This window comes from Notamacropus eugenii, chromosome 4 (genome assembly GCF_028372415.1).
Source record: "Notamacropus eugenii isolate mMacEug1 chromosome 4, mMacEug1.pri_v2, whole genome shotgun sequence".
Lineage (NCBI taxonomy): Eukaryota > Metazoa > Chordata > Mammalia > Diprotodontia > Macropodidae > Notamacropus > Notamacropus eugenii.
In genome coordinates, this window is record NC_092875.1 from 3,361,692 (window position 1) to 3,389,490 (window position 27,799).

General features: G+C 45.8%; 1 protein-coding gene across 3 annotated transcripts; it reads left to right on the forward strand.

Annotated features, from left to right (window-relative positions):
- The first annotated feature begins 1,847 nt into the window (after positions 1–1,847).
- LOC140502790 (uncharacterized) lies at positions 1,848–26,937 on the forward strand. 3 transcript variants are annotated; one of them, XM_072606795.1, is made up of 6 exons: positions 1,848–2,164; positions 2,799–2,871; positions 7,265–7,391; positions 7,870–7,965; positions 10,567–12,268; positions 23,389–26,937. In XM_072606795.1, exons 2-6 carry the CDS (start codon positions 2,836–2,838, stop codon positions 25,019–25,021), a joined length of 3,594 nt encoding a protein of 1,197 aa, XP_072462896.1. In that variant the 5' UTR covers positions 1,848–2,164; positions 2,799–2,835; the 3' UTR covers positions 25,022–26,937. The 3 variants fall into 3 exon arrangements, with proteins under 3 accessions (XP_072462896.1, XP_072462895.1, XP_072462894.1); XM_072606794.1 differs by lacking the exons at positions 1,848–2,164; positions 23,389–26,937 and adding an exon at positions 2,173–2,665 and having other exon boundaries at positions 10,567–13,562; XM_072606793.1 differs by lacking the exons at positions 1,848–2,164; positions 2,799–2,871; positions 7,265–7,391; positions 7,870–7,965; positions 10,567–12,268 and adding exons at positions 15,784–16,234; positions 16,368–16,440; positions 19,474–19,600; positions 20,079–20,174 and having other exon boundaries at positions 22,779–26,937.
- The last annotated feature ends 862 nt before the right edge of the window (positions 26,938–27,799 follow it).

The window sequence follows — 27,799 nt, forward strand, 5'->3', positions numbered from 1 at the left end:
GCCCATTTTATAGATGAGGAAACTGAGGCAAGCAGATGAAGTGACCAGTGAGGCTGGATTTTAACTCAGGTCTTGTTGAGTGCATTTAGGGTTAACCCTAACCCTAAATGCGCCCGGAACGCTATTCATGATGCCAACTGGCTGCCTTTCTTTGGAGAGACTTACCACAGTGGATTCAAGTTTCTCTATTCTGTCAATTATTTAGACCATGGAAGCCATCAATTCTGCTTTTATAATTCTTTTTATTCCTTCTCTTTTGAACCATTTAGAAACATCCCACTACAGTTCCAGGATTTCTTGGGAATCCACAGGGTCCTCTCACGAGGTGCTGGTTCATCTTGTTTTATCTTGAAACACTTATTCATAGAGGTCTGGACCGTCTTCCTTCACCTAGAGGCCAGGCTCTCTTGTTACTACCTTCTCAAAGGCTTCTGCTCATACTCAAGGTCTTTAAATGAGTTTTCTTCATCCTGAGGTTGCTGGGGACTTCAGTCTTTTTGATAACTACTCCCACATTGTTTCCTTTCTGGTATCCTCCTCTCTGATGGCAGTTTCCCTGGGGAAGAGTTGATCAATGGAACAGGCTAGGTACACAACATCGAGAAACAGGGCAGGGTCCCAAAGCCAGTCTATGTCACTGGCAGGTGTGAAACCTGGTCTTCCAGGTCAGCTTTTTATCCACCAGGCTAAGCTATCTCCATTGGGAAGGCTGGGCACTTGTAGAAGAGTGATCTTCTCAGTCAAGGATGTGGGCAGGCTTGTGTGTAACTGAGCTGGCAGGTTAATAAAGTGGCAGGATGTTTGAGGGGGACATCAGCAGGTTTATGAAAGCCATTATATACAAAGGACTCTTGGAGTCCTCAAGGAGTAGGGGCTGGAAAGGAAGCACTGTGGGGGGGTTCTTGGAAATCCTGGGGAGAAGACAGAAAGGGCCACCAGGGTCTGGAGAGAAGGGTGACTATGGCGTGCAAAGAATGAACCTCAGGAAAAGGGGTTACTGAGTGATGACCTCAGGAAGGAGCAGGGGGCTGGGAGGAGGGACACCTGGGGTCTGAGCTGTGTGGCAGAAGGTTCCTGAGGGGGGTCTCTGATTAGGGAGACCCTGAACTCCTCACTCATTTACCCCAGATGGCTGAGATGATATTTCCAGAATATTCTGTAACTTCAAACGCCATGCACGTGCCAGCCTGGATGATGGCCAGCAGGGTGGTTGCTTCTCTTCCTCATTTGCCTCCTCAGGGGTGAGGGTGCCACAGAGGATGCCCTCTGGCTCTCAGACCACGAGTCCTCCCTGACTCCCACGGATAAGCTTCCTGCAGACGGAGCCATGGCCATGGCCCCTGGGCCCCGGCCCCCAACAGGACCCTTCCCTTCCCTGCTGCCAACCACCCCAGGGAGCAGCTGCACCCCAGGTTCCCCCTCTTCTTCACCCCACGATCCCCCTTTTCTTCACCCCACGTTCCCCCTCTTCTTCACCTCACGATCCCCCTCTTCTTCACCCCACGTTCCCTCTCTTCTTCACCCCACGTTCCCCCTCTTCTTCCTTCGGCCAAGCCTGGCCCGGGCAGGGACCCCAGCTCCCTGCCCCCCAGACCCCCGTGCCCTTCGGGTCTGTCCCTGGCCACACCAGTGGCAGGTGGGAGACAGACTGCGGCCTTTGCCTACGCAGACGTGGGCCCCGGAGAGTGCCCTGGGGGGGGCTGGGCACGTCCCCAGCAAAGCCCCTGGAAGGCCTAGACCTGTGTCCCAGCAGGACAGGAGGGAAGGGCGGGGGGAGGGGAGGGGCGCGCGTCTGGGCGGCGGGGGAGGGGCGCGCGTCTGGGCGGGGCCACCTGCTCAGGTGAGACACGCCGCTGGGGCGGGGGAGGAAGCCGGAACCCGGGGCAGCTCCCGCGCACGGACTCCAGCCCAGGTTCGCCGGCCGCACGGGGCTCAGAACCATCCGCGGGACACAGGGAAGACGTCCCGGAAGGCGGCTGTCTGCACGTGGGCTCCCCGGGGCTGCCCTGGGGACAGAGCCGGGATCCCCAGCCTCCCAGCCCGGGCCGCACACGCGCAGACGCGGGGCAAGACAGGCCAGGGCCGCAGCCGGCGGCATTCTGCTCTGTTACGCATGCGCAGTCGGCGAACGGACTACATTTCCCAGGAATCTTTGCTAGCCCAGGTGAGGGGAAAGGGGCGAGCCCGACAGTCCAGGTGTGACCCTCCCCAGAGGAAAAAAAAACAAAAACGACAGGCTCTGCCGGGATTGGATCCGGAGCGACTCGGGGGCGGGCGCTTCTGACGTCACATCCGCCCTTCCTCCTCCCCCACCTTTTCCTTCCACACCCAGGATCCGGGGCAGGCTGGCAGGTGCCTGGGCCTCGTTCCGCCTTCAGCCGCTCCCGGAGCCCGAGCCCCGCGTCCCACGCCGGGCTAGGTGGCGACGCGAAGACGGGCCCGGACGGGCGGGACCGCCCTGCACCCGGCGCCCGGTTCCGAAGCCTTCTGGGTGGGAGGAGCGGCGCGGGCCCCTTCTGTGGCGTCAGCCCCGCCCCCTCGGGCAGCGGAGGCGCCCATTGGCCGTCGGGCGGTGGCGGTTCCAGCCAATCCCTGGTGCCCGTCCTGGCCCCGCCTCCCCCATCCCTCCCTCCCCCCACTTGTCAGTGTTTCCTGGCCCTGGGAGGTGAGTGTGTGAGCACGCTGTGGAATGGAGGCGCCCGGGGGGCAGGCGGGGTGCCCTCCTGGCCTCAGGGGTGTGGGGAGGGGGCTGCAGGGCGGGGCCAGGGCCCCCCTCATGGACCCTCTTTCCTTCGCAGCCCTGGCCCAGGAGCAGCTGGAATTGGGGAGGAGAAGATGGCCCCCGTGCTGCTGTCCCCTGGGAGCCCGCAGGTGAGTGAAGCCCCCCGGGCCTTCCTGCCCTGCCAGGGGGTTTCCTGCAGGCCGGGCCAGGTGCGGCCTGGGCCCGATTCATCGTGTCCGCTGGCGTCTGCTCTTCATTCCTCCTTCATGCACTTATGTCCGTGCACCTGGTTCCCATCTCTGCCTTTTGTGCCCTGGCCCTGATACGTGCCCCCCTGGACGGTCCTGGAGGCAGCTGGGGAGATGCCTGCCCAGGAGGCGTGATAGGGATTTGGGGGTGATCATTTCTCCTTTCCTTTAACCTCGTACAAGTCATATGTAGTTGTCAGCGTATGTTTGTGTGTCAGCAAAAGTCCACACTTCCTCCTTCCCAGGTGGAGCAGTGGAACCCCAAACTAAGAAAGCAGTGACAAAACCCTCACTTGAGACGCTTCTAGTCAAGGATAACAAATTCCTGTCAGCCGTGTCTATAATACATGCTTCTTTCTGTCTGCCCTCTGGAGACACCAGTTGTCCTTCTGGAGGTGGGCTGCATGTGTCATTGGGAGTCCTGGAAATGTGATTGTGTTGTGTTGGCCAAAGTTCCTACAGTTTTCGGAGATGTTGCCTTTACCACATTCATTGGCTTCTGTTTTACTGATAAAAATGTTTAAGTCCTATATTTATCGGTATCTCTTGTCTTTCTGTTTTCTCCTTTCTTGGACATGTCCCTCCTACAATCCCAATCTGTCAAACCATTTATGGCAAAAAGATTTTTTTAAAAAAAGAGGGTTAAAAACCACTTTAATAAAACCAGTCATCATATAAATGTCTGATAACATGTGTAACATCTTACACTCATATTTTGTGAGCATTATAACAGGAGGAGGAAGGAAATATATTTATTTCAACAGTGATCTACCTCTTGACCTAGATGCCCTATAGAAATTTCAAACTTGACCTGTTCAGAATAGAATTGATTATCATTGTCCTCCAATACGCCCCTCTTTTAAAGTTCTCTGTTACTATTTAGGGCACCATCAGTTACTCAGCCTTGCAACCTTAGTGTCAACCCCAACCATAAAGGTTTTGTGTGTGTGTGTACTTTCATGTGTAGAATTTATCTTCTGTGAGCTCCTTGAGTGCAAAGACCATGGTTTTCTTTTCTTTGTATCCTAGCACTTAGGGCAATGCTGGGAGCATAGAAGGGTTTGGTAAATGCTTGTTGACTCAATTGGCTGTCCTTCTGTGTAGATGGCTTTTCCTAGGAGTTTAGCTGAGAAGCAGATGACAAATACAAGACAATAACAGGGATGTTGCTATGAAGTGGATTTGGCTGGCTGGGTACTTCCTCAACTGAAGGTTGGGGAACATGCTTATCAGTCAGAGTTGAAGTCTTGGCCAACTTGAGAAGGCTGTTGGGAAGGAGATCAGGAAATAGTTTGGGGAGTGCTGGCTGAGCCTGGCCTGTAGTGTGATGCAGTGGAGAGGGAATTCTTACTCAAGCTCTGAACTCACTGAGGAATTAGCCCTGGGGCTTCATAGATCATGAGCAGGATTGGGTGGATCAATGTGGATAGAGAAGATTTATGTCTGATTAGGATTGAGGTGTATGGGAATGAGGGTTGGGAAATGAGGTTTGTTCTTTGACGTTTGAGAATTCACTCTCACTGAGATGGGTCTAGTAAGTGGAGGTGGGAATATACCAACTCTTGGGAAAGTGTCCACTGGGATAGGTTGGCTGATGAAGGCAGGTGGAAGTCTTCCATGGGCCTTGGTGCTCAAGGTCTTGGTGTTATTCTCAGCTGCCCAGTCACATGTCAGGTAATGGTGCTTTGTTCCAGGGCAGCTGGAAGCCTGGCCTTGTGACAAATGAGAGAAGAAGCTGTCTCTGTTATGTTCTGAGCTTTCCAGGAGCTTTTTGAAAAGGCCAACATGATGCTCTGTCTCTGTTTCTGCTTGCCCAGTCTTGCAACAAAACACAACCTTAAAAATTACAAGAGTTCAGTGTTAATATTTCATTATTCTTGACTCCTCATTTTCCCGAAAGTTAAATTAGTTCAATTTTTTACTTATTTTAATTAGTTTCAATACTAGTTTTGGGTTAATTTTCAATTAACATGTATAACTTAAAATGTTTCCCCCCTGAGACTAAGGCCCAAGTAGAACATTTAGAAAAGCAGTTTGTGCCAACAGGATTTTTATTTTAACTGAAGAGTGAAATGCTGTCCCTGAAGGACATTGTTGAAAGAAATAAATACCAGTCTAGGACAGATTCCTGTGGTACACCAAGAGTTAGGGTTATTTAATGACCCACCAGAGGAGACTAAGAGCAGGGCGAGACCACAAGGAGAACTGAAAGAAATCAGTATCCCACAAACCGAAAAAAGAGCATATCCAGGAGAGTGAAGTCAACAGTGTTAAAGGCTCCAAGAGGCGTAGGAAAGGAGAAAGCAGGCCATGATGACCAAGGGCTTTGCAGGGAAGACAAAGGGAAAAGAAGCAGCTCTGAGTGGTGGCCTCATCTCTCTCAGGACACAGTCGAGAAGGTTTGGAGAGGCTGTTGAAAAAGACCCTTTTCCCCATGCAGTGAAAAATGGAGAGGAGGTGAAGGAGAGAGGGAGGGAGAAAGAGAGAGAGAGTGAGTGAGTATGAGGGAGGGTCTTATCTCCTTTGCTTCAGAAATGGTTTTAACTTTATTGAAGACATTGCTGTGGGTGAGTGGTTATGGATAGTCAGGTGGTCCAGAGAGCATGTGACGTGACTGTATTCTTTTACACAGTTAAAATATTATAAATAATTGTTTATGTCTTCATATTTCTCATCTGTGATATTTGTTGAATTATACGTATCTCTGAATTGTAGTGTTTTATTTAAGCATAGAGAAATAAGAAAAATTACTATAGGAAAAGGAAGTTTCTCTCTTTCATTAAGTAATATTGCAGGGAATGGACAGAGTTATGCAAGTAATTAATGAGAAAGAAGTTTCCATTTAATGAATAAGTATTAGAATCTATCTAGTGGTGTCTCTGGACCATTCTAGAATTCAAGGGAATAAAAGTACATAAGAGAATCCATCCAAGGCCTGTGGTGCCTGGGGAACCATGAATGTGAGGGGTGACCCCTTCCTCCTCCTGGACAGCTCCTGTTCTCCTTGCCGTTTGAGTAGAATCTCCCAGTAGCCTTCTTTCCACCATCCCTCCCTTTTTTCAAATGCACAATGATTGGCCCACTCACTTTCTCCACTAAGCCCTCTTCCTCACCCTCTTTTCTCCCTTAAACATTTTTTTACACTAACATGTAAATATCAGTTGAGCAATATTGTTCTTTACCATTTAATTCCCATAAAAACTGAACAAGATTCTTGTATGTTCTGGGAACCAGAAATGAGATGATGAAGGTCTGCATTGGGGGAGCGTTTGTGTGACTACAGAGAAGGCATGTCATGAAGATAGAATTGAGAAGCCTTGACAATCGTTGGGAGTGTCAGGGATGACGCTGAGGCTGTGAGCCTGAATAACTGAGAGAATGGTGGAGTCTTGGACAAGAATAGGGATGATAAGAAGAGGGGAAAATCATGAGTTCAGTTTTGGAAAGTTTGAGTTTCAGATGCCAGTTTTAGCCTATTGAGGTTGAGATGTCCAACAGAGATGCAGGAGATTAAGGCGAGATATACAACTATGGGGATAGACTGCCTGGGGATGATGCCTGAACTCATGGGAACTGAAGAGATCAGCAAGGGATGTAGTATAGAGGGAGAGGGGGAGAAAGGCTCCATGAGAGCCATGGGGATGCCTGTGGTTGGGGGGGATGGACATGATGTGATTGAAGATGTAGCAAAGGAGACTGAGGAGTGGTGAGAACAGGAGAGGGCAGGGACAAGGAGACCTTTGAAGAGTAATTATGGTGGAGAGGAGGGGGACTGCATTAAGGACTGCACAGAAGGAGATATATATACGTATATATGTTATTCAGATTTTGTCAATTCATCCTCAACACCTTCATCTGCCTCTGTTGCTTTGTATTGTACTATTTTATGTCATTAAAAACTTTTCTTTTTGCTTTGTCCCTCTATCACTTGTTTTAGTGTTTTTTGCAGGGTTTTGTTTTTCTTTTTTCTTTTGGCCAGACACATTAGTCAGTGAGCCCAGTACATTAATGAGACTGTTTTTGAATGAGCTTTTTTTCCTACGCAATAGTCACCAATAAGTGGTAAGGTATACCAACATCAAAAGGGAGCATTACAAACATACGAAACTGTGAATGTTGCCAACAGCAACATAATAAGTAAAAATGGAATGACTTCTGAGCAGTTTTATATTTTATGGTTCTTACTTAGTTCAGTTAAGGAGAAACAGAATTTTCTGGTGTGTTTACCATCTTACCTCTATTGTAAGGTCTACTTGTGGCTCTTTTGTAAACTCAAGTGTCTTTGGTCTTTCAGGAAGCAGTGACCTTCAAGGATGTCGTGGTGGACTTCACCCAGGAGGAATGGATGTACCTGGACTCCTCTCAGAAGGAGTTTTACAGGGATGTGATGCTGGAAAACTATAGTAACTTGGTCTCCCTAGGTAAGGACAGCATCTCCCTGGTACTCAGAATTTTCCCAGTGGAAGGCCTCTGTTCACAGCCTAGTAAATATTACAGGATATAAGAACTACACTAAATAGCTGTTATAAGGTATCTTCTAGCCCTTGAATGCTGTGGTTCTAGGGCGTGTATGTGTCAAGTGTTGAGCACTGACTGTTTGGAATGCAGAGATCAGAGATGCCTAATCTTTTTGGGTCTGAGAGACACTGGGTAGACATATGCTTCCTGTTCATCATTGAAAGGTTTTGCCTTTAGATCAAAGGAGGTTATCCTTGTACATGGCTTAGCAGAGTACCTGGCACATAGTAGGTATTAACTAAATGCTTATTCTCTTCCCCTTTAGTACAATTGTTTCACTAGGGTCTCCCACTGAGGCTGAGATCCTGTATATTCTAGTTCTACTCAATTCTAATGGAGTTTTCTGTGCTGATTCCTCCTTGTCCCATTTCCACTGAGCAGGACTTGCATTTTCCAAACCATATGTCATCTACCAGTTGGAGCGAAGGGAAGCACCATGGATTCCAGAGGGAGCCATACCAAGGATTAGCCATCCAGGTGAGTGAGTCCAACCAGGCAGGTGTGGCATTCCAAACAATGGCTGATGTAGTCCTTTGGTGAGATTCTCTAGTGAACTAGTGTTGAGTAGAGAGCCCCTCTTTCAGCTCCCTGGAGCATGTGCTTGTCATGATCTCCTCCATTAAAGCTTCCTGTCTTCTGAACAAGTCAGTGCCCTGACTTCAGTGCCCTGTGTGCCCCTCTTGGGGCAGAGAAGGAAGGGCCTCAGTAGGGGAGAGATCTTTTGTCCCTCCTCTCCTTTGGCAGTTCTCCTCAGAGTAGAGGCACTTTTTCCTATTTTACATCACTTGATTGGTCATTTCTTTGTACTTCTCAAAGGGCCTTATTTCACTCACAAAAAATAAAAGACATGACCTGTTTGCTTTTCCCTATTGCCTTCTGATTTTTAACAAAATTTATGGAATTACGTTATTCAGTTTTTTGTATGAGGATATAATGAAACAATTTTCAAAAATTAAGAGAACAACACTTTGGAAGTTTCACCTTACAACATGGAAACTGGCAAAGAGATAGGAACAGGCATTGAGGGGGAGCTGGCGTTGGAAGAGGGGCTGCTGATGTTCTATTAGTGGTGCTGGGAAGTGGCCCAACCATTATTGATTTCTTTATGGAGTTAAGCAAACAAAGTGACTAAACTGTCTCCAGACCCAGCTCTCCCACTGCTGAACATGTTTCTGAAGGAAATGGAGAAAGGAAGAAACCAGCATTGGTGCCAAAACACAGCAGGATTTTTGGATGTTTGTAAAGACTATTTTTAAGTGCTTACTGTATGCCAAGCATGGTGCTCAGTGATAGGAATGCAGACAGGAAAGTCAGTTGTTACCCTCTAGGAGCTCTCATTCTAATGGGAGAAGCCACTGACAGTTAAGGTTTCAGTTGCAGGTCTGGAAAAAGTCCCTTGGTACTTGGGTGTGGTGTCATGGCACAGTCAGGCCTCTTCTTTAATGTCATTCCCACTGATAAAAATCACCTCAATTTGTAATGTTGACCCATTTGACATCCATTTCCTGGCCTTTGGTGACAAGAACTTTGTTTCAAAAATGACTGGAAGCCCAGAGGCCAGCCTGCATCTCTCATGGGGTTGCTTCCCAGGATGATGTCTGTGGGCACTGGGCTGGAAGCATTGCAATTTTCCAAGCTCTTGGGCCCAACCTCCTGGCCTATCACTGTCAGGATCTAACAGGGAATGGTGATCAAGGTGGTGGTAGTAGTGGTTACACTGGTCTGCCACCGAGTGAGCATTTCAAAAATGTAATTAGCATTTTGGTTTATATAGGACTTTTCATGTATGTTTTTCACATCTTTGGGATTTGTACTTAGTTGTGTCATCCTTGGTTATGTACATTTTGAGAATTCCCCCACGGAATTCCAAACTGTTTTCTAGAGTGGTTGGACTAATCTGGATTTCTTCCTAAGTTCCAGTGGTATGTCTCTAGAGCTGTCCTGCATGGATGCTATCATCATAGTCTTTTCCAATTTACTTAATTTCAGAAGAAACCTCAGTTTTAATTTGAAAACCTTCTTGAAGAAAGTGTCTCCAACTTACATGTATCTCACTGTTAGATTCTGTGTCATTTAGAAGCCTTTTCACCTCTCTAGTTTCTTTCTGAATTATATTTTTCTACATATTTGTCACCTTGTTCCCCTTTGCCCATCTTGATATTCAAGTCATTGAAGTATTAAAATCTACCAGATTTTAATGTTCCAGATACTGTGGGACACACAGGGCTATTGAAACAAAATATGAAATATGACTTTGCCCTCATGAGCCTGCACTATTTTGGGGAAGATTTTACGTAAAGAAGAAATTTTTAAATTCAGAAAGAGTAAAGCTAAATGATTAGGTTCAGTGCTCATGTATTGGATATTTCAACCTAGCAAAAATCATACTACTACAAAATTAATCTCCAGATCCCATGTGGTGTCAATCTCATTACAAAGGCAATTCTGTAAGAAATGTCCAGAACAACATGATTCACTTGAAAGCCTTCAGGGTGAATGTCACTGTTATCAGTCCATTAAGAGAGGGATGAAAAATCTTCTAGTGTTAGATCTGAAAATTATCCTCCAAAGCAGTTGTTATCAAACCTGTCTGTTACTAGTTTAAAAAAAGAAGAAAGCTGAATAGTGTCATGCACTTCCTATGGAAGACTTAGAAGAAAATGCATATGGCAGCCCAGTGTTGGATCTATGTTAGAACAGGAACTTGGGGGAGGCTTCCATTTTTTAGTCCATATGGTTTCACCACACACACACGTGCCAAAGAATAGGATTGTAGAATAATTTTTCTTGATGAGTATAGTCATCCTGGAACTGATTTAAAACATGCAAGACTCAAAATAGATTGCATAGATTGGAAAGACTCAGAACTAATTGGATGTAGCTGCTAGTGGATCCAACCAGGAGCAGGAACTCTTGAAGGGAAGGACTCTTTATTAGACCAGAACTACTGACAGAACTTGATTGCATTTTGTTGGAAAACAAAGTTTGACAATGATTTTTCTTAATTTTTTCGTAAGATTCATGTACACTCTGTGTATAACAGCAGCAGGGTTTATTTACATGTTTCATTTCTTTCAGATTGGGAAGCTCAGCAAGAATCAAAGGAACCCACTCCACACTTGAGCATTTCAATGGCACAACCATCCCTGGAAATACTTAAGAGGGATAGTCTGGTCCTTTCCCCACAGGGAGACTGTAGGAAATATGGTGCCGTGCAACATCATCATCTGGCCAATGAGGAGAAGCATTTCTGGGAAGTCAGAATCACAGAAAAGAAATATCCCAATGAATCTAGAGTCCATCAACAGATGAGTTATGACAGGACCTTCAATCCAGAGGCAGTCTTTTTCCCACAACAGCTAATAGGAAAGCATCTGAGTCCATGTGATACATATGGACAGTACTTTGGGCTGCATACAGATAGACCAAAATGTAGCGGTAGATGCTCAGAGGAAACAGCTAAATGTAACGAATATGGAGAATGCTGTAACCATCATTCACCTTTTGTTGACAGTTCTGGAAGAGGTACTGTAGAGGAAATTTATGACTCTAATGGATGGGAGAAGACCTCCTTAAGGAAACAATGTATTCTTCCTCAGAAAATTCATATTGGACAGAAACCTTATGAAAGTAATGAGTGTGCAAGTGCCTTTTGCTTAAAGACTGATATTCCCAAATATCAGAACATTCAAAATAGTGAGAAAACTTATCAATGTAACATATGTGGGAAGACATTTCGATTAAAAGCCCAGCTAAATCAACATCGGATGATTCATAGGGGTGAGAACCCATACAAGTGTAATGAATGTGGGAAGGTCTTTAGTCACAACACAGAATTTATTAGGCATCATAGAATTCATACTGGAGAAAAACCTTATGAATGTAATGAATGTGGAAAGGCCTTTAGACTAAAAGGACAACTTACTGAACATCAAAAAATTCACACTGGTGAGAAACCTTTTAAATGTACTGAATGTGGGAAGGCATTCTGCAGGCGCTCAAACCTTAATGAACATCATAGAATTCATACTGGTGAGAAACCTTATCAATGTAATGAATGCGGGAAGTCCTTTCAACTAAAAGGACATCTTAATGAACATCATAAAATTCATACTGGTGAGAAACCTTATAAATGCAGTGAATGTGGGAAGGCCTTTAGTCAGAACACAGAACTTACCAGGCATCATAGAATTCATACTGGAGAAAAACCTTATAAATGTAATGAATGTGGAAAAGCCTTCTCTAGGCGCTCAAACCTTATTGTTCATCAGAAAATTCATAGTGGTGAGAAACCATATCAATGTAATGAATGTGGAAACACCTTTAGACTAAAAGGACAACTTATTAACCATCAAAGAATTCACACTGGTGAGAAACCTTATGTGTGTAACGAATGTGGGAAGGCCTTCCGACTAAAAGGAGAACTTACTAATCATCACAGAATTCATACTGGTGAAAAGCCTTACGAATGCAACGAATGTGGGAAGGCTTTCCGTCTGAGCAGAGGACTTGCCGAACACCAGAGAATTCATACTGGAGAGAAGCCTTATGAATGCGATGATTGTGGGAAGACCTTCAGATTGTTCACAGGACTTACTCAGCATCAGAGAATTCATACTGGAGAGAGACCTCACGAATGTGATGAATGTGGAAAATCCTTTGGACATAGGTCAGGACTTACTCAACATCAGAGAATTCATACTGGAGAGAAACTTTATAAATGTAATGAATGTGGGAAGGCCTTCTACTGGAATACTGCTCTAACTAAGCATCAGAAAATGCATTCTTCAAAGAAACTATATGGATATGCTCACTGAGACAAAGATTTACTCCAGAGCAAGATCTTCTTCCAAATCAGCCCTCTCTCCATAAGTACCCCTAGGCTTCCGTAATGAGCCCTTTTCTCTCTCTGTTCTGCTTCACTTGGTGATCTCATCAGGTTCCATGGATTTATTTACCATCTCTCCGCTAATGGTAATCAAATCTTTCTTACCCTGGTCTCTCAGCTGAATTCCCGGCTAACATCTCCTGTTGCCTTTCAGACATGTCAAACTATTAGGAATAGATGTTTACTACACACCTTAAATTGAATATTCCCAAAACAGAACTGATTATCTTTCTCACTAAACACTCCTGCCTCATTCCTCACCTCTTACTGTCAAGGATAGTATTCTCCCAGACCTTCAAGTTCTCAAACTAGGGGTCATCTTGGATTCCCCACTGTCTGTCACCCCCTGTTTCTAAGTGGTTGCCAAGGACTGCTGATATCACCTCTGCAACATCTCTCAAATACACTGCCTTCTCTCTTCTGACACTGTCTATCCCTTGGTGCAAGCCCTATCATGTCACACCTTGATTATTGCAATATCCTACTGGTAGGTTAGCTTGCATCCTTGATTCAGCACTAAAATGGTTTTCCTAAAACCTTCTGTTCCTCAAACTCCATTGGTTTATGGCCTCTGTAAGAAAATACCAAATCCATATGGCATTTTAAGTGCTTCATAACCTGTGCCATCTTACTTCTCCAGTCTTCTTACACCTTACTCTCTAGAATGTACTTGTTGATCCAGCGTTCGTAGCCTCCTGTCTGTTCCGTGAACTCTTAAGAGTTCAGTGAATATTCTAGCATTTATCCCCCTGAAATCCAAAATTCCAAATCTATTCCATAGGAAATAGGATTGAGGGGGAGAGGGAGATGGCACATTTGTTCTCTAAAGACAACGCATTGAAGTATATTGGGGGAAGGTCTACGTAGTCCTAGCAAGGTTGTCCAGGGATGTTCTGTTTAGTTAGTAAGAGTTTGTGTGACCCTAAAGAAGTCCCTTAAGCCATCCCAGCTTCAACTTACTCATTTATGGCACAGTGCTTAGAAAACTGTGTCTGAAGTCAGGAACATTTCTTCCTGAGGTCAAGTCTGGATTCAGACAATTGCTAGCTGGTGACCCTGGGCAAGTCACTTAAGTGTGGGCCTCAGTTTCCTGATGTGTAATAGGAAATGACAAACCAACAAAGAGTTGGACATGACTGAAAACAACTAAATAATAAAACCCCACAGAGTTGTTTTGAGGGTCAAATGAGAGCATATTTGTAAAATGTTTGTAAACCTTCAAGTGCTGGTTCTTGTTGTCATTGATGATGGTGATTTCTCATCCCCTACATCCAATATTGATTTCACCCTGGCAACATCTCTGGAGTCTGTTCCCTTCTCTCCTGTGACATTTTGGGCCAGGCCCTCTTCAACTCATACCTGAACGATTGCAGTTGCCTGTTTGTGGTGGGTCTGCCTGCCTCAGGTCTCTCCTTCCTCCTGTGCTGCTTTCATCTATCAGACTGATCTTCCTAAGGCATAGGACTGATCATGGCACCCCACCATGCAATCTCCTCCAGTGACTCCCTATCACCTAAAGGATTGAATATAAAATCCTGTGTAGCATTTAAAGCTTTTCATTACCTGACCCCTTGCTACCTTTGCAGCCTCTCTGACCCCCATTCTCCAAGATGCCATGATACTGGTCTTGCTGGTTCTCCATAAGACCCTTCCCCAGAGTTAGGCATTTTCCCTGGCTGCCCCTCAGGTCTGGATCTTGCTCTCACTCCATCTCCATTGCCTGGATTCCCCAGCTTCCTACTTCCCAGCTAAAATTCTGCCTCTGCCAAGAACCTTTCTCAGTCCTCTTTCTTGCTAGTGCCTTCCCTCTGTTGATGAACTCCCATTTGTTCAGAGTTGCTTATTGTCTCCCCCATAAGATGGTGAACCTTTTGAGAGATGGTTTTCTGCCTGTTTGTTCAACCCAGTGTTTAGCAAAGTGCCTGGCACAGAATAGGGCACTGAAGTAATCATCTTGGTTCTTTTCAGTGCTGGAGTTTTTGTTCCCAGTGTTAAGTGTACCACAACTGATTACTTATGGGGAATCTGAACAGACACAAAGGTTGGAGTTTCCCAGGGCACTCTGGCGCTGGGCACATAGGCAGCCCAGCCAAGAAGATGACTCTTGGAGTTGGTTAGCTTGGATTGGAGGCAGGGAAGGGTGGCTGAGCAGGGGGCCCACCTTGGTAGCCTCCATGGCTACCATATAGTGATATATGAAGAGTGTGCCAAACAAAGAAGCCCTGGGAGCTCCAAAACCCCACAATTCCTCTGTTGGAGAAGGGACTACAGCAACACCTGAAGTTCTCCCACACACTGTTGGCAGGGGCACATCAAGTAGCAGAAAGTGCCCCCCTCTACCCCAGCTTGGGGCAGCACCAGTGCTGAACTTTGACCTGGTATACCCCAGGACTGAGCTTTGTCTTCCTGTCCCCAATACTGGGGGTGTCTGTCTTAGTAGAGAACCCTGCAAGCACCATCCAGGACCCCAGCAGACTGGCCTGTGGAGGGCCATCCTCCCTGACCCCACCTGCACTTTGCTCAATAAAGCTCACTGGCCAGGTTCCCGAAGTGGGCACTAATGCCCCCCAGGGGCTCTGGAATGATCCAGGCTGGCTCTAGTAGCCTGGGGTGAAATTGTACACCTCATCTGAGACTTGTTCCCTAGCTTGTAAGATTTCCAGGGGGCTGCTGAGTATGTGTTTTTAAAAGGGGGCAGTAGGCTGGCCCCCTGCTGCCATCTTGGCCTGCATTTTGTCCAGGGCTGCACCTCCCAACCACCCCAGCTCTGTCCTGGGGACCCACGTTCCCACCCTTCTTCCTTGGGGGCCGGGCTGAATTGGGGACCAAGCGTGTCCCAGGCCGGGCCTCCTGCTCCCCGACTCCAGGCTGGCACTGGGGCCCTGCCCCCCCAAACGCCCATTCCCTTCGAGTCTGCCCCTGGCCACACCAACTACAGGTTAGGGAGATAGACCGCGGCCTTTGGGTGGAGGCCAAGACGCCCCCCTCTCGTGGCCTCGTCCTTGCCAAGGCGTGCCAGCAGGGCGGGAGGGAAGGGCCGGGGGAGAAGGGGTACAGTGTGGGCGGGGCCCCCTGCTCAGGTGAGACGGGAGCGGGGTAAGGTGGGGGCAGCTCCCGCGCACGGACTCCATCCCGGGACACAGGGAAGACGTCCCGGAGGGCGGCTGTCTGCACGTGGGCTCCCCGCGGCTGCTCCGGGTTCGCAGCTGGGATCCCCAGCCTCTCGGCAGGGCCGCACACTCGCAGACTCCCGGCAAGACCAGCCAGGGCCCCAGCCAGGGGCATTGTGCTCTGTTGGGCATGCGCAGCCCCCCAAGGACTACATTTCCCAGGAGTCCTTGCTAGCACAGGTGAGGGGAAAGGGACGAGCCCGACAGTCCAGGTGTGACCCTCCCCAGAGGAAAAAAAAACCAAAAACGACAGGCTCTGCCAGGATTGGATCCGGAGCGACTCGGGGGCGGGCGCTTCTGACGTCACATCCGCCCTTCCTCCTCCCCCACCCCCACCTTTTCCTTCCACACCCAGGATCCGGGGCAGGCTGGCAGGTGCCTGGGCCTCGTTCCGCCTTCAGCCGCTCCCGGAGCCCGAGCCCCGCGTCCCACGCCGGGCTAGGTGGCGACGCGAAGACGGGCCCGGACGGGCGGGACCGCCCTGCACCCGGCGCCCGGTTCCGAAGCCTTCTGGGTGGGAGGAGCGGCGCGGGCCCCTTCTGTGGCGTCAGCCCCGCCCCCTCGGGCAGCGGAGGCGCCCATTGGCCGTCGGGCGGTGGCGGTTCCAGCCAATCCCTGGTGCCCGTCCTGGCCCCGCCTCCCCCATCCCTCCCTCCCCCCACTTGTCAGTGTTTCCTGGCCCTGGGAGGTGAGTGTGTGAGCACGCTGTGGAATGGAGGCGCCCGGGGGGCAGGCGGGGTGCCCTCCTGGCCTCAGGGGTGTGGGGAGGGGGCTGCAGGGCGGGGCCAGGGCCCCCCTCATGGACCCTCTTTCCTTCGCAGCCCTGGCCCAGGAGCAGCTGGAATTGGGGAGGAGAAGATGGCCCCCGTGCTGCTGTCCCCTGGGAGCCCGCAGGTGAGTGAAGCCCCCCGGGCCTTCCTGCCCTGCCAGGGGGTTTCCTGCAGGCCGGGCCAGGTGCGGCCTGGGCCCGATTCATCGTGTCCGCTGGCGTCTGCTCTTCATTCCTCCTTCATGCACTTATGTCCGTGCACCTGGTTCCCATCTCTGCCTTTTGTGCCCTGGCCCTGATACGTGCCCCCCTGGACGGTCCTGGAGGCAGCTGGGGAGATGCCTGCCCAGGAGGCGTGATAGGGATTTGGGGGTGATCATTTCTCCTTTCCTTTAACCTCGTACAAGTCATATGTAGTTGTCAGCGTATGTTTGTGTGTCAGCAAAAGTCCACACTTCCTCCTTCCCAGGTGGAGCAGTGGAACCCCAAACTAAGAAAGCAGTGACAAAACCCTCACTTGAGACGCTTCTAGTCAAGGATAACAAATTCCTGTCAGCCGTGTCTATAATACATGCTTCTTTCTGTCTGCCCTCTGGAGACACCAGTTGTCCTTCTGGAGGTGGGCTGCATGTGTCATTGGGAGTCCTGGAAATGTGATTGTGTTGTGTTGGCCAAAGTTCCTACAGTTTTCGGAGATGTTGCCTTTACCACATTCATTGGCTTCTGTTTTACTGATAAAAATGTTTAAGTCCTATATTTATCGGTATCTCTTGTCTTTCTGTTTTCTCCTTTCTTGGACATGTCCCTCCTACAATCCCAATCTGTCAAACCATTTATGGCAAAAAGATTTTTTTAAAAAAAGAGGGTTAAAAACCACTTTAATAAAACCAGTCATCATATAAATGTCTGATAACATGTGTAACATCTTACACTCATATTTTGTGAGCATTATAACAGGAGGAGGAAGGAAATATATTTATTTCAACAGTGATCTACCTCTTGACCTAGATGCCCTATAGAAATTTCAAACTTGACCTGTTCAGAATAGAATTGATTATCATTGTCCTCCAATACGCCCCTCTTTTAAAGTTCTCTGTTACTATTTAGGGCACCATCAGTTACTCAGCCTTGCAACCTTAGTGTCAACCCCAACCATAAAGGTTTTGTGTGTGTGTGTACTTTCATGTGTAGAATTTATCTTCTGTGAGCTCCTTGAGTGCAAAGACCATGGTTTTCTTTTCTTTGTATCCTAGCACTTAGGGCAATGCTGGGAGCATAGAAGGGTTTGGTAAATGCTTGTTGACTCAATTGGCTGTCCTTCTGTGTAGATGGCTTTTCCTAGGAGTTTAGCTGAGAAGCAGGTGACAAATACAAGACAATAACAGGGATGCTGCTATGAAGTGGATTTGGCTGGCTGGGTACTTCCTCAACTGAAGGTGGGGGAGCATACTTATCAGTCAGAGTTGAAGTCTTGGCCAACTTGAGAAGGCTGTTGGGAAGGAGATCAGGAAATAGTTTGGGGAGTGCTGGCTGAGCCTGGCCTGCATTGTGATGCAGTGGAGAGAGAATTCCTTACTCAAGCACTGAACTCATTGTAGGACCAGCCCTAGATAGATGGTAGATCATGAGTGGGATTGAGTGATCAATGTGGATAGAGAAGATTTATGTCTGATTAGGATTGAGGTGTATGGGAATGAGGGTTGGGAAATGAGGTTTGTTCTTTGAAGTTTGAGAATTCACTCTCACTGAGATGGGTCTAGTAAGCGGAGTTGTGAATATGCCAACTCTTGGGAAAGTGTCCACTGGGATAGGTTGGCTGATGAAGGCAGGTGGAAGTCTTCCATGGGCCTTGGTGCTCAAGGTCTTGGTGTTATTCTCAGCTGCCCAGTCACATGTCAGGTAATGGTGCTTTGTTCCAGGGCAGCTGGAAACCTGGCCTTGTGACAAATGGGAGAAGGACCTGTCTCTGTTATGTTCTGAGCTCTCCAGGAGCTTTTTGAAAAGGCCAACACGATGCTCTGTCTCTGTTTCTGCTTGCCCAGTCTTACAACAAAACACAGCCTTAAAAACTACAAGAGATCAGTTTTAATATATCATTATTTTTGACTTTTCATTTTATCTAATGTTAAATTAACTCAATATTTTTTTTTACTTTCATTTGTTTTGAAACTAGTTATGGGTTAATTTTAAATTAACTTCTGTAGCTAAAAATGCCTCACACAGAGACCAAGGACCAGTTGGAACATTTGGAAAAGCAGTTTGTGCCAACAGGATTTTTTTTTTTTTTAACTGAAGGGACCGATGCTGTCCCTGAAGGACATTGTTGAAAGAAACAAATACCAGGCTAGGACAGATTCCTATGGTACACCAAGAGATAGGGGACTCATGGGAACTGATGTGATCACTCAGTGACATAGTATAGTGGGAGAGGAAGAAAAAGTCTCCAAAAGAGCCTTGGGGGACCTCAGGTTGTTGGAGGTGGGCATGATGTGGTTGGAGATCCAGCAAAGGAGACTGAGGAGTGGTCAGACATGTGGAACCAGGGAACCAGGAGAGAGGAGGAATGAGAAAACCTATTGAAGAGAAGTTATGGTGGAGAAGAGGGTGACTGTGTTAAAGGCTGCACAGGAGGCTATGTATGTAGCTACAGCATGTTATTCAGCGTTCATTAATTCACATTCCTTCCATTAAACCTCAGATTGCCTTTGATCTACTTTCTTGTATTCCTCTGTATCTTTGTATTGTGCTATTTCAAATCATTAAAGCTTTTTCTTTTTGCTTGGTTCCTCCATCACGTTTTTGAGTTTTGTTGTTGGGTTTTTTTTTTTGCTGGACACATTTGTCGGAGAGCCCAATACATGAATGGTATTGTTTTTAAATGTCCTTTTTTTTTCTAAACAGAAATCATGAACAAATGTTATGGTATACCAAAACCAAAAATGAGGATGAAAAGCATATGAAACTGTGAATTTTTAAAACAATAAGAGAATAAATAAAAATTGAATAACTTTTGTTTCAGCACTTAGTTGTTTTGTAAATTTTTATTCAATTCAGTTAAGAAGAAACAGAATTTTCTGGTGTGTTTACCATCTTACCTCTATTGTAAGGTCTACTTGTGGCTCTTTTGTAAACTCAAGTATATTTATTTGGTCTTTTAGGAAGCAGTGACCTTCAAGGATGTCATGGTGGACTTCACCCAGGAGGAATGGATGTACCTGGATTCCTCTCAGAAGGAGTTTTACAGGGATGTGATGCTGGAAAACTATAGTAACTTGGTCTCTCTGGGTAAGAATAGCATTCCCCTGGTACTCAGAATTTTCCCAGTGGAAGGTCTCTGTTCACAGCCTAGTAAATATTACAGGATATAAGAACTACACTAAATAGCTATTATAAGGTGTCTTCTAGCCCTTGAATGCTGTGGTTCTAGGGTGTGTATGTGTCAAGTGTTGAGCACTGACTGTTTGGAATGCAGAAATCAGAGATGCCTAATCTTTTTGGGTCTGAGAGACACTGGATACACATATGCTTCCTGTTCATCATTGAAAGGTTTTGCCTTTAGATCAAAGGAGGTTATCCTTGTAGATGGCTTAGGAGAGTGCCTGGCACATAGTAGGTATTATCTAAATGCTTATTCTCTTCCCCTTTAGTACAATTGTTTCACTAGGGTCTCCCATTGAGGCTGAGATCCTGTATATTCTAATTCTACTCAATTCTAATGGAGTTTTCTGTGCTGATCCCTCCTTGTCCCATTTCCATTGAGCAGAACTTGCATTTTCGAAACCATATGTCATCTACCAGTTGGAGCGAAGGGAAGCACCATGGATTCCAGAGGGAGCCATACCAAGGATTAGCCATCCAGGTGAGTGAGTCCAACCAGGCAGGTGTGGCATTGCAAACAATGGCTGATGTGGTCCTTTGGTGAGATTCTCTTGTAAACTGTTGAACAAAGTGCCCCTTCGTTAAGGCTTCTTGACTTCTGAACAAGTCAGTGCCCTGACTTCAATGCCCTGCATGCCCTTCCTGGGGGAGAGAAGGAAGGACCTCAGTACAGGAGACATCTTTTGTCCCTTCTCTCCTTTGGCAGTTCTTCTCAGAGTAGAGGCACTTTTTCCTATTTTACATCACTTGGTTGGTCATTCCTTTGTACTTCTCAAAGGGCCTTATTTCTCTTGCAAAAAATAAAAGATATGGCCTGCTTGCTTCCCCCATTTCCTTCTGATATTTATGGCTTTTTGGCAACATATATGGAATTATGTTATTCAGTTTTTTGTATGAGGATATAATGAAACAATTTTCAAAAATTAAGAGAACAACACTTTGGAAGTTTCACCTTACAACAATGGAAACTGGCAAAGAGATAGGAACAGGCATTGAGGGGGAGCTGGCGTTGGAAGAGGGGCTGCTGATGTTCTATTAGTGGTGCTGGGAAGTGGCCCAACCATTATTGATTTCATTATGGAGTTAAGCAAACAAAGTGACTAAACTGTCTCCAGACCCAGCTCTCCCACTGCTGAGCATATTTCTGAAGGAAATGGAGAAAGGAAGAGACCAAAGTCCAGTACTGGTGTCAAAACACAGCAAGATTTTTGGATGTTTGTAAAGAGTATTTTTAAGTGCTTACTGTATGCCAAGCATGGTGCTCAGTGATAGGGATGCAGACAGGAGAGTCAGAGAGTTGCTGCCCTCCAGGAGCTTATTCTAATGAGGGAAACCACTGACAGGGAAGGTTTTAGCTGCAACTCTGGGAAAAGTTCCCTGGTCCTTGGGGTGTAGTGGCATGGCAATCAGTCCTCTCCTTTAATGTCATTCCCACTGATAAAATCATATCAGTTTGCAATGTTGACCCATTTGACACTCATTTCCTGGCCTTTGGTGACAAGGACTTTGTTTCAAAAGCAACTAGAAGAACAGAGGCCAGCCTGCATCTCCCATGGGGTTGCTTCCCAGGATGATGCCTGTGAGCACTGGGCTAAAAGCATTGTTATTTTCCAGGCTCTTGGGTCCAACCTCCTGGGCTATCACTGTCAGGATGTAATGGAGGGTGGTGATCAAGGTGGTGGTGGTAGTGGTTATACTAGCCTGCCACTGAGTGAGCATTTCAAAAATGTAATTAGCATTTTGGTTCATATAGGATTTTTCATGTATGTTTTTCACCTCTTTGGCATTTGTACTTAGTTGTGTCATCCTTGGTTATGTACACTTTGAGAATTCCCCCATGGAATTCCAAAGTGTTTTCCAGAGTTGTTGGACCATTTTGGATTTCCTTGTACGTGGCATTAGTATATCTCTGGAGCTCTTCTTGTTGTCATAGTCTTTATAAACTTTCTTGATTTCAGAAGAAACCTCCTTTTTAATTTGAAAACCTTGTTGAAGAAAGTATTTTGGACTTATAATTATCTCATTGTTATATTCTGTTTCATTTAGAAGCCTTTTCATCTCTCTGGTTCTTTCCGAATCATATTTTTCTACATATTTGTCACCTTTTTCCCCTTTGCCCACCTTGATATTCAAGTCATTGAAGTATTAAAATCTACCAGATTCCAGAGTGTCTTGGCAGCACAAGGAATACAGAAATGAAATATGAAATCCTTCCTTGTCCTCAATGAGCCTGGACTATATCGGGGAAGATAATATGTAAAGAATCAGTGTTCAAAGTCAGAGAGTAAGGCCTAAATGATTAGAGAGAGATTCAGTGCTCATGTACTGAGTATTTAAACCTAGTGATTATACTTCCACAAAATTAATGTTCAGATACCATGTGGTGCCAGTGTCATTATAAAGGCAATTCTGTGTGAAATGTACAGGACAACATTATTCACATGACAACCTTCAAGGTGAATGTCACTGACATTAATCCATTAAGATAGAGATAAAAAGTCTTCTAGTGTTGGATGATCTGAAAATTATACTCCAAAGTAGTTCTTATGAAAAGTATCTGGTGCTAGTTTAAAAAAGAAAAAGCAGATTAGTGCTTGCTTTCTAAGGAAGACTTAGAAGGAAATACATATGGTAGCCCAGTGTTGGATCAGTGCCAGAACAGTAACTTCTGGAGGGGGCTTCCATGTTTTGATCCAAATTGTTTAAAAACACACAAAAACACAGACACTCACAAATAGGAGTGCAGATAGTTAAAAACATAGTTTTATAAAATAATTTTTCTAGATGGATGTAGTCATTCTGAAAACTACATGGAACTCATTTCAAAAATGGAGAAGTCAATAGATTGTCTTAGATAAGAACAACCCAGAAGTAATTGGATATAGCTGTTCGTGCTGGATCCACCCAGGAGTAGAAACTCTTGGAGGGAAGGACTCTTTATTAGACCAGAACTACTGACAGAGCTTGATTGCATTTTGTTGGAAAACAAAGTTTGACAATGATTTTTCTTAATTTTTTCGTAAGATTTATGTATACTCTGTGTATAACAGCAGCAGGGTTTATTTACATGTTTCATTTCTTTCAGATTGGGAAGCTCAGCAAGAATCACAGGAACCCACTCCACAGCTGAGCATTACAATGGAACAACCATCCCTGGAAATACTTAAGAGGGATAGTCTGGTCCTTTCCCCACAGGGAGACTGTAGGAAATATGGTGCTATGCGACAGCGTCATCTGGCCAATGAGGAGAAGCATTTCTGGGAAGTCAGAATCACAGAAAAGAAGCATCCTAATAAATCTAGAGTCCATGACCAAATGCGTTATGACAAAACCGTAAATCCAGGGCCAGTCTTTTCCCCACGACAGCCAGTAGTAAAGACTCTAAGTCCATGTAACATGTGTGGAAAGTACGTTAGGCTGCATAGAGGCAGACCAAAATGTAGCAGTAGATGCTCAAAGAAAATAGCTAAACATAATATATATGGGAAATTCTGTAAGCATAATTCTGCTTTTGTTGACAGTTGTGGAAGAAGTACAATAGAGAAAATTTATGACTGTAATGTATGGGAGAAAGCCTCCTCAAGGAAACAATGTATTCTACCTGAGAAAATTCATACTGGAGAGAAAATTTATGGAAGTAATGAATGTGCAAGTACCTTTTGCCTAAGGACTGATATTCCCAAATATCAGTATAGTCATAATAGTGAGAAGCCTTATGAATGTAATGTATGTGGGAAGAATTTTCGACTAAGAGCCCAACTAAATCAACATCAGACAATTCACAGCGGTGAGAAACCATACGAATGTAATGAATGTGGGAAGGCCTTTAGACTGAGAGGACAACTGAGTGAACATCAGAAAATCCATACTGGTGAGAAACCGTTTAAATGTAATGAATGCGGGAAGGCCTTCTGCAGGCGCTCAAACCTTACTGAACATCATAGAATTCACACTGGTGAGAAGCCTTATCAGTGTAGTGAATGTGGGAAGGCCTTTCAACTAAAAGGACATCTCAATGAACATCAGAAAATTCATAGTGGTGAGAAACCTTATAAATGTACTGAATGTGGGAAGGCCTTCTGCCACCGCACGTACCTTACTAAACATCAGAAAATTCATTCTGCTCGGAAACCTTACGAGTGTAATGAGTGTGGGAGGGGCTTCTGCATGAGCACAGCTCTAATGGTACATCAGAGAATCCATACGGGTGAGAAACCCTATGAGTGTAACCTATGTGGGAAAGCCTTTAGAGTTAAAGCACAGCTTAACCAACATCACTCGATTCATACTGGTGAAAAACCTTTTGAGTGTAATGAATGTGGAAAGGCCTTTAGACTGAAAGGATGGCTTACTGAACATCAGAAAATTCATAGTGGTGAGAAACCTTATCAGTGTAAGGAATGTGGCAAAGCCTTCTGCAAGCGCTCAAACCTTACTGAACACCAGAGAATTCACACTGGAGACAAACCTTATGAATGTATTGAATGTCAGAAGGCCTTTAGCCAGAAACTAAAGCTTTTTCAACATCAGAGAATTCATACTGGTGAGAAACCTTACGAATGTCATGAGTGTGGGAGGGCCTTTTGCCTAAGCACAGCTCTTACAGAGCACCGGAGAATTCATACCGGTGAGAAACCTCATGAGTGTGTTGAATGTGGGAAGACCTTCCGACTAAAAGCACAGCTTAATCAGCATCGCAGAATTCATACTGGAGAAAAACCTTATAAATGTAATCAGTGTGGGAAGGCCTTTTGTAAGCAATCAAACCTCACTGACCATCAGAAAATTCACACTGGAGAGAAACCTCATGAATGTGTTGAATGTGGGAAGGCCTTTAGTCAGAAAATAAAACTTACTCAACATCAGACCATTCATACTGGTGAGAAACCCTATGAATGTAATGAATGTGGGAAATCTTTCCGACTGAGCACAGGACTTACTGAACACCAGAGAATTCATACTGGTGAGAAACATTATGAATGCGATGAATGTGGGAAGACCTTCCGCCTAAAAGCACAGCTGAATCAACATTGGAGAATTCACACTGGAGAGAAACCTTATGAATGTGAGGAATGTGGAAAAGCCTTTGGACATAGGTCTGGACTTACTCAACATCAGAAAATTCATACTGGAGAGAAACCTTATGAATGTAATGAATGTGGGAAAGCCTTCAGATGGATCACAGGACTTACTCAGCATCAAAGAATTCATACTGGAGAGAAACCTTATGAATGTAATGAATGTGGAAAGGCCTTCTATTGGAATACAGCTCTAACTAAACATCAGAAAATGCATTCTACAGAGAAACTATGTGGATATGCTCACTGAGAGAAAGATTTACTCCAGAGCACGATGCTCTTCCAAATCAGCCGTCTCTCAATAGGTATCCCTCAGGGTTCTGTCCTGGAGCCTCTTCTCTCTGTTCTGCTTCACTTGGTGATTTCATCAGCTAACTCCAATCTATCATCTCCTGTTCCCTTTCACACATGCTAAACTATTAAAGGTAGATGTATACTGGACACCTTAAATTGAATATTTTCAAAACAGAAATGATTATCTTTCTTTCCAGTCAATGACTACTGCCTCATTCCTTACCTCTTACTGTCAAAGGTCGTATTTTCCTAGTCCTTCAGAGACTAGGAGTCTCAAACTAGGGATCATCTTGGATTCCCCACTATTTGTCACTCCCTATTTCCAAGCAGTTACCAAAGGCTGTTGGTGTCACCTTTGCAACATCTCTGAAATACTGCTTTCTGTCTTCTGAAGTTGCCTACACCCTGGTACAGGCCCTTGATTATTGCAATATCCTGCTGGCAAGTCAGCCTGCCTTAAACCTCTGCCCACTACAATCCTTTCTTGATTAAGCACTAAAGTAGTTTTGCTAAAACAGATCCAAAAACGTCACTCCTCTGTTCCTTAAACTTCAGTAGCTTATGGTCTCCAGAAAAAAAAATACAAAATGCATATGGCATTTAAAGTGCTTCACAACCTGTGCCATCCTACTTTTCCAGTCTTCTTAGACCTTTCTCTCTGGAATGTACTCTTTGATCCAATGGCCCTGGCCTCCTGTCTATTTCCTAAACAAGAGTTCAGTGTCTATTTCAATCTTTTTCTTCCTGAAATCCAAAATCCCAAACCTATTCCATAGGAAATAGGATTGAGGGGGAGAGGGAGATGGCACATTTGTTCTCTAAAGACAACGCATTGAAGTATATTGGGGGAAGGTCTACGTAGTCCTAGCAAGGTTGTCCAGGGATGTTCTGTTTAGTTAGTAAGAGTTTGTGTGACCCTAAAGAAGTCCCTTAAGCCATCCCAGCTTCAACTTACTCATTTATGGCACAGTGCTTAGAAAACTGTGTCTGAAGTCAGGAACATTTCTTCCTGAGGTCAAGTCTGGATTCAGACAATTGCTAGCTGGTGACCCTGGGCAAGTCACTTAAGTGTGGGCCTCAGTTTCCTGATGTGTAATAGGAAATGACAAACCAACAAAGAGTTGGACATGACTGAAAACAACTAAATAATAAAACCCCACAGGGTTGCTTTGAGGGTCAAATGAGAGCATATTTGTAAAATGTTTGTAAACCTTCAAGTGCTGGTTCTTGTTGTCATTGATGATGGTGATTTCTCATCCCCTGCATCCAATATTGATTTCACCCTGGCAACATCTCTGGAGTCTGTTCCCTTCTCTCCTGTGACATTTTGGGCCAGGCCCTCTTCAACTCATACCTGAATGATTGCAGTTGCCTGTTTGTGGTGGGTCTGCCTGCCTCAGGTCTCTCCTTCCTCCTGTGCTGCTTTCATCTATCAGACTGATCTTCCTAAGGCATAGGACTGATCATGGCACCCCACCATGCAATCTCCTCCAGTGACTCCCTATCACCTAAAGGATTGAATATAAAATCCTGTGTAGCATTTAAAGCTTTTCATTACCTGACCCCTTGCTACCTTTGCAGCCTCTCTGACCCCCATTCTCCAAGATGCCATGATACTGGTCTTGCTGGTTCTCCATAAGACCCTTCCCCAGAGTTAGGCATTTTCCCTGGCTGCCCCTCAGGTCTGGATCTTGCTCTCACTCCATCTCCATTGCCTGGATTCCCCAGCTTCCTACTTCCCAGCTAAAATTCTGCCTCTGCCAAGAACCTTTCTCAGTCCTCTTTCTTGCTAGTGCCTTCCCTCTGTTGATGAACTCCCATTTGTTCAGAGTTGCTTATTGTCTCCCCCATAAGATGGTGAACCTTTTGAGAGATGGTTTTCTGCCTGTTTGTTCAACCCAGTGTTTAGCAAAGTGCCTGGCACAGAATAGGGCACTGAAGTAATCATCTTGGTTCTTTTCAGTGCTGGAGTTTTTGTTCCCAGTGTTAAGTGTACCACAACTGATTACTCATGGGGAATCTGAACAGACACAAAGGTTGGAGTTTCCCAGGGCACTCTGGCGCTGGGCACATAGGCAGCCCAGCCAAGAAGATGACTCTTGGAGTTGGTTAGCTTGGATTGGAGGCAGGGAAGGGTGGCTGAGCAGGGGGCCCACCTTGGTAGCCTTCATGGCTACCATATAGTGATATATGAAGAGTGTGCCAAACAAAGAAGCCCTGGGAGCTCCAAAACCCCACAATTCCTCTGTTGGAGAAGGGACTACAGCAACACCTGAAGTTCTCCCACACACTGTTGGCAGGGGCACATCAAGTAGCAGAAAGTGCCCCCCTCTACCCCAGCTTGGGGCAGCACCAGTGCTGAACTTTGACCTGGTATACCCCAGGACTGAGCTTTGTCTTCCTGTCCCCAATACTGGGGGTGTCTGTCTTAGTAGAGAACCCTGCAAGCACCATCCAGGACCCCAGCAGACTGGCCTGTGGAGGGCCATCCTCCCTGACCCCACCTGCACTTTGTTCAATAAAGCTCACTAGCAACGCTGTCCATCGGCTGCCATCTTGTCCTGCATTTTGTCCGGAGCTGCACCTCCCAACCACCCCAGTTCTGTCCTGGTGACCAGGGAGTAGCTGCACCCCACGTTCCCACTCCTCTTCCTTGGGGGCCGGGCTGAATTGGGGAGCAAATACGTCCCAGGCCGAGCCCTCTGCTTCCTGACTCCGAGAGTGGCACTGGGGC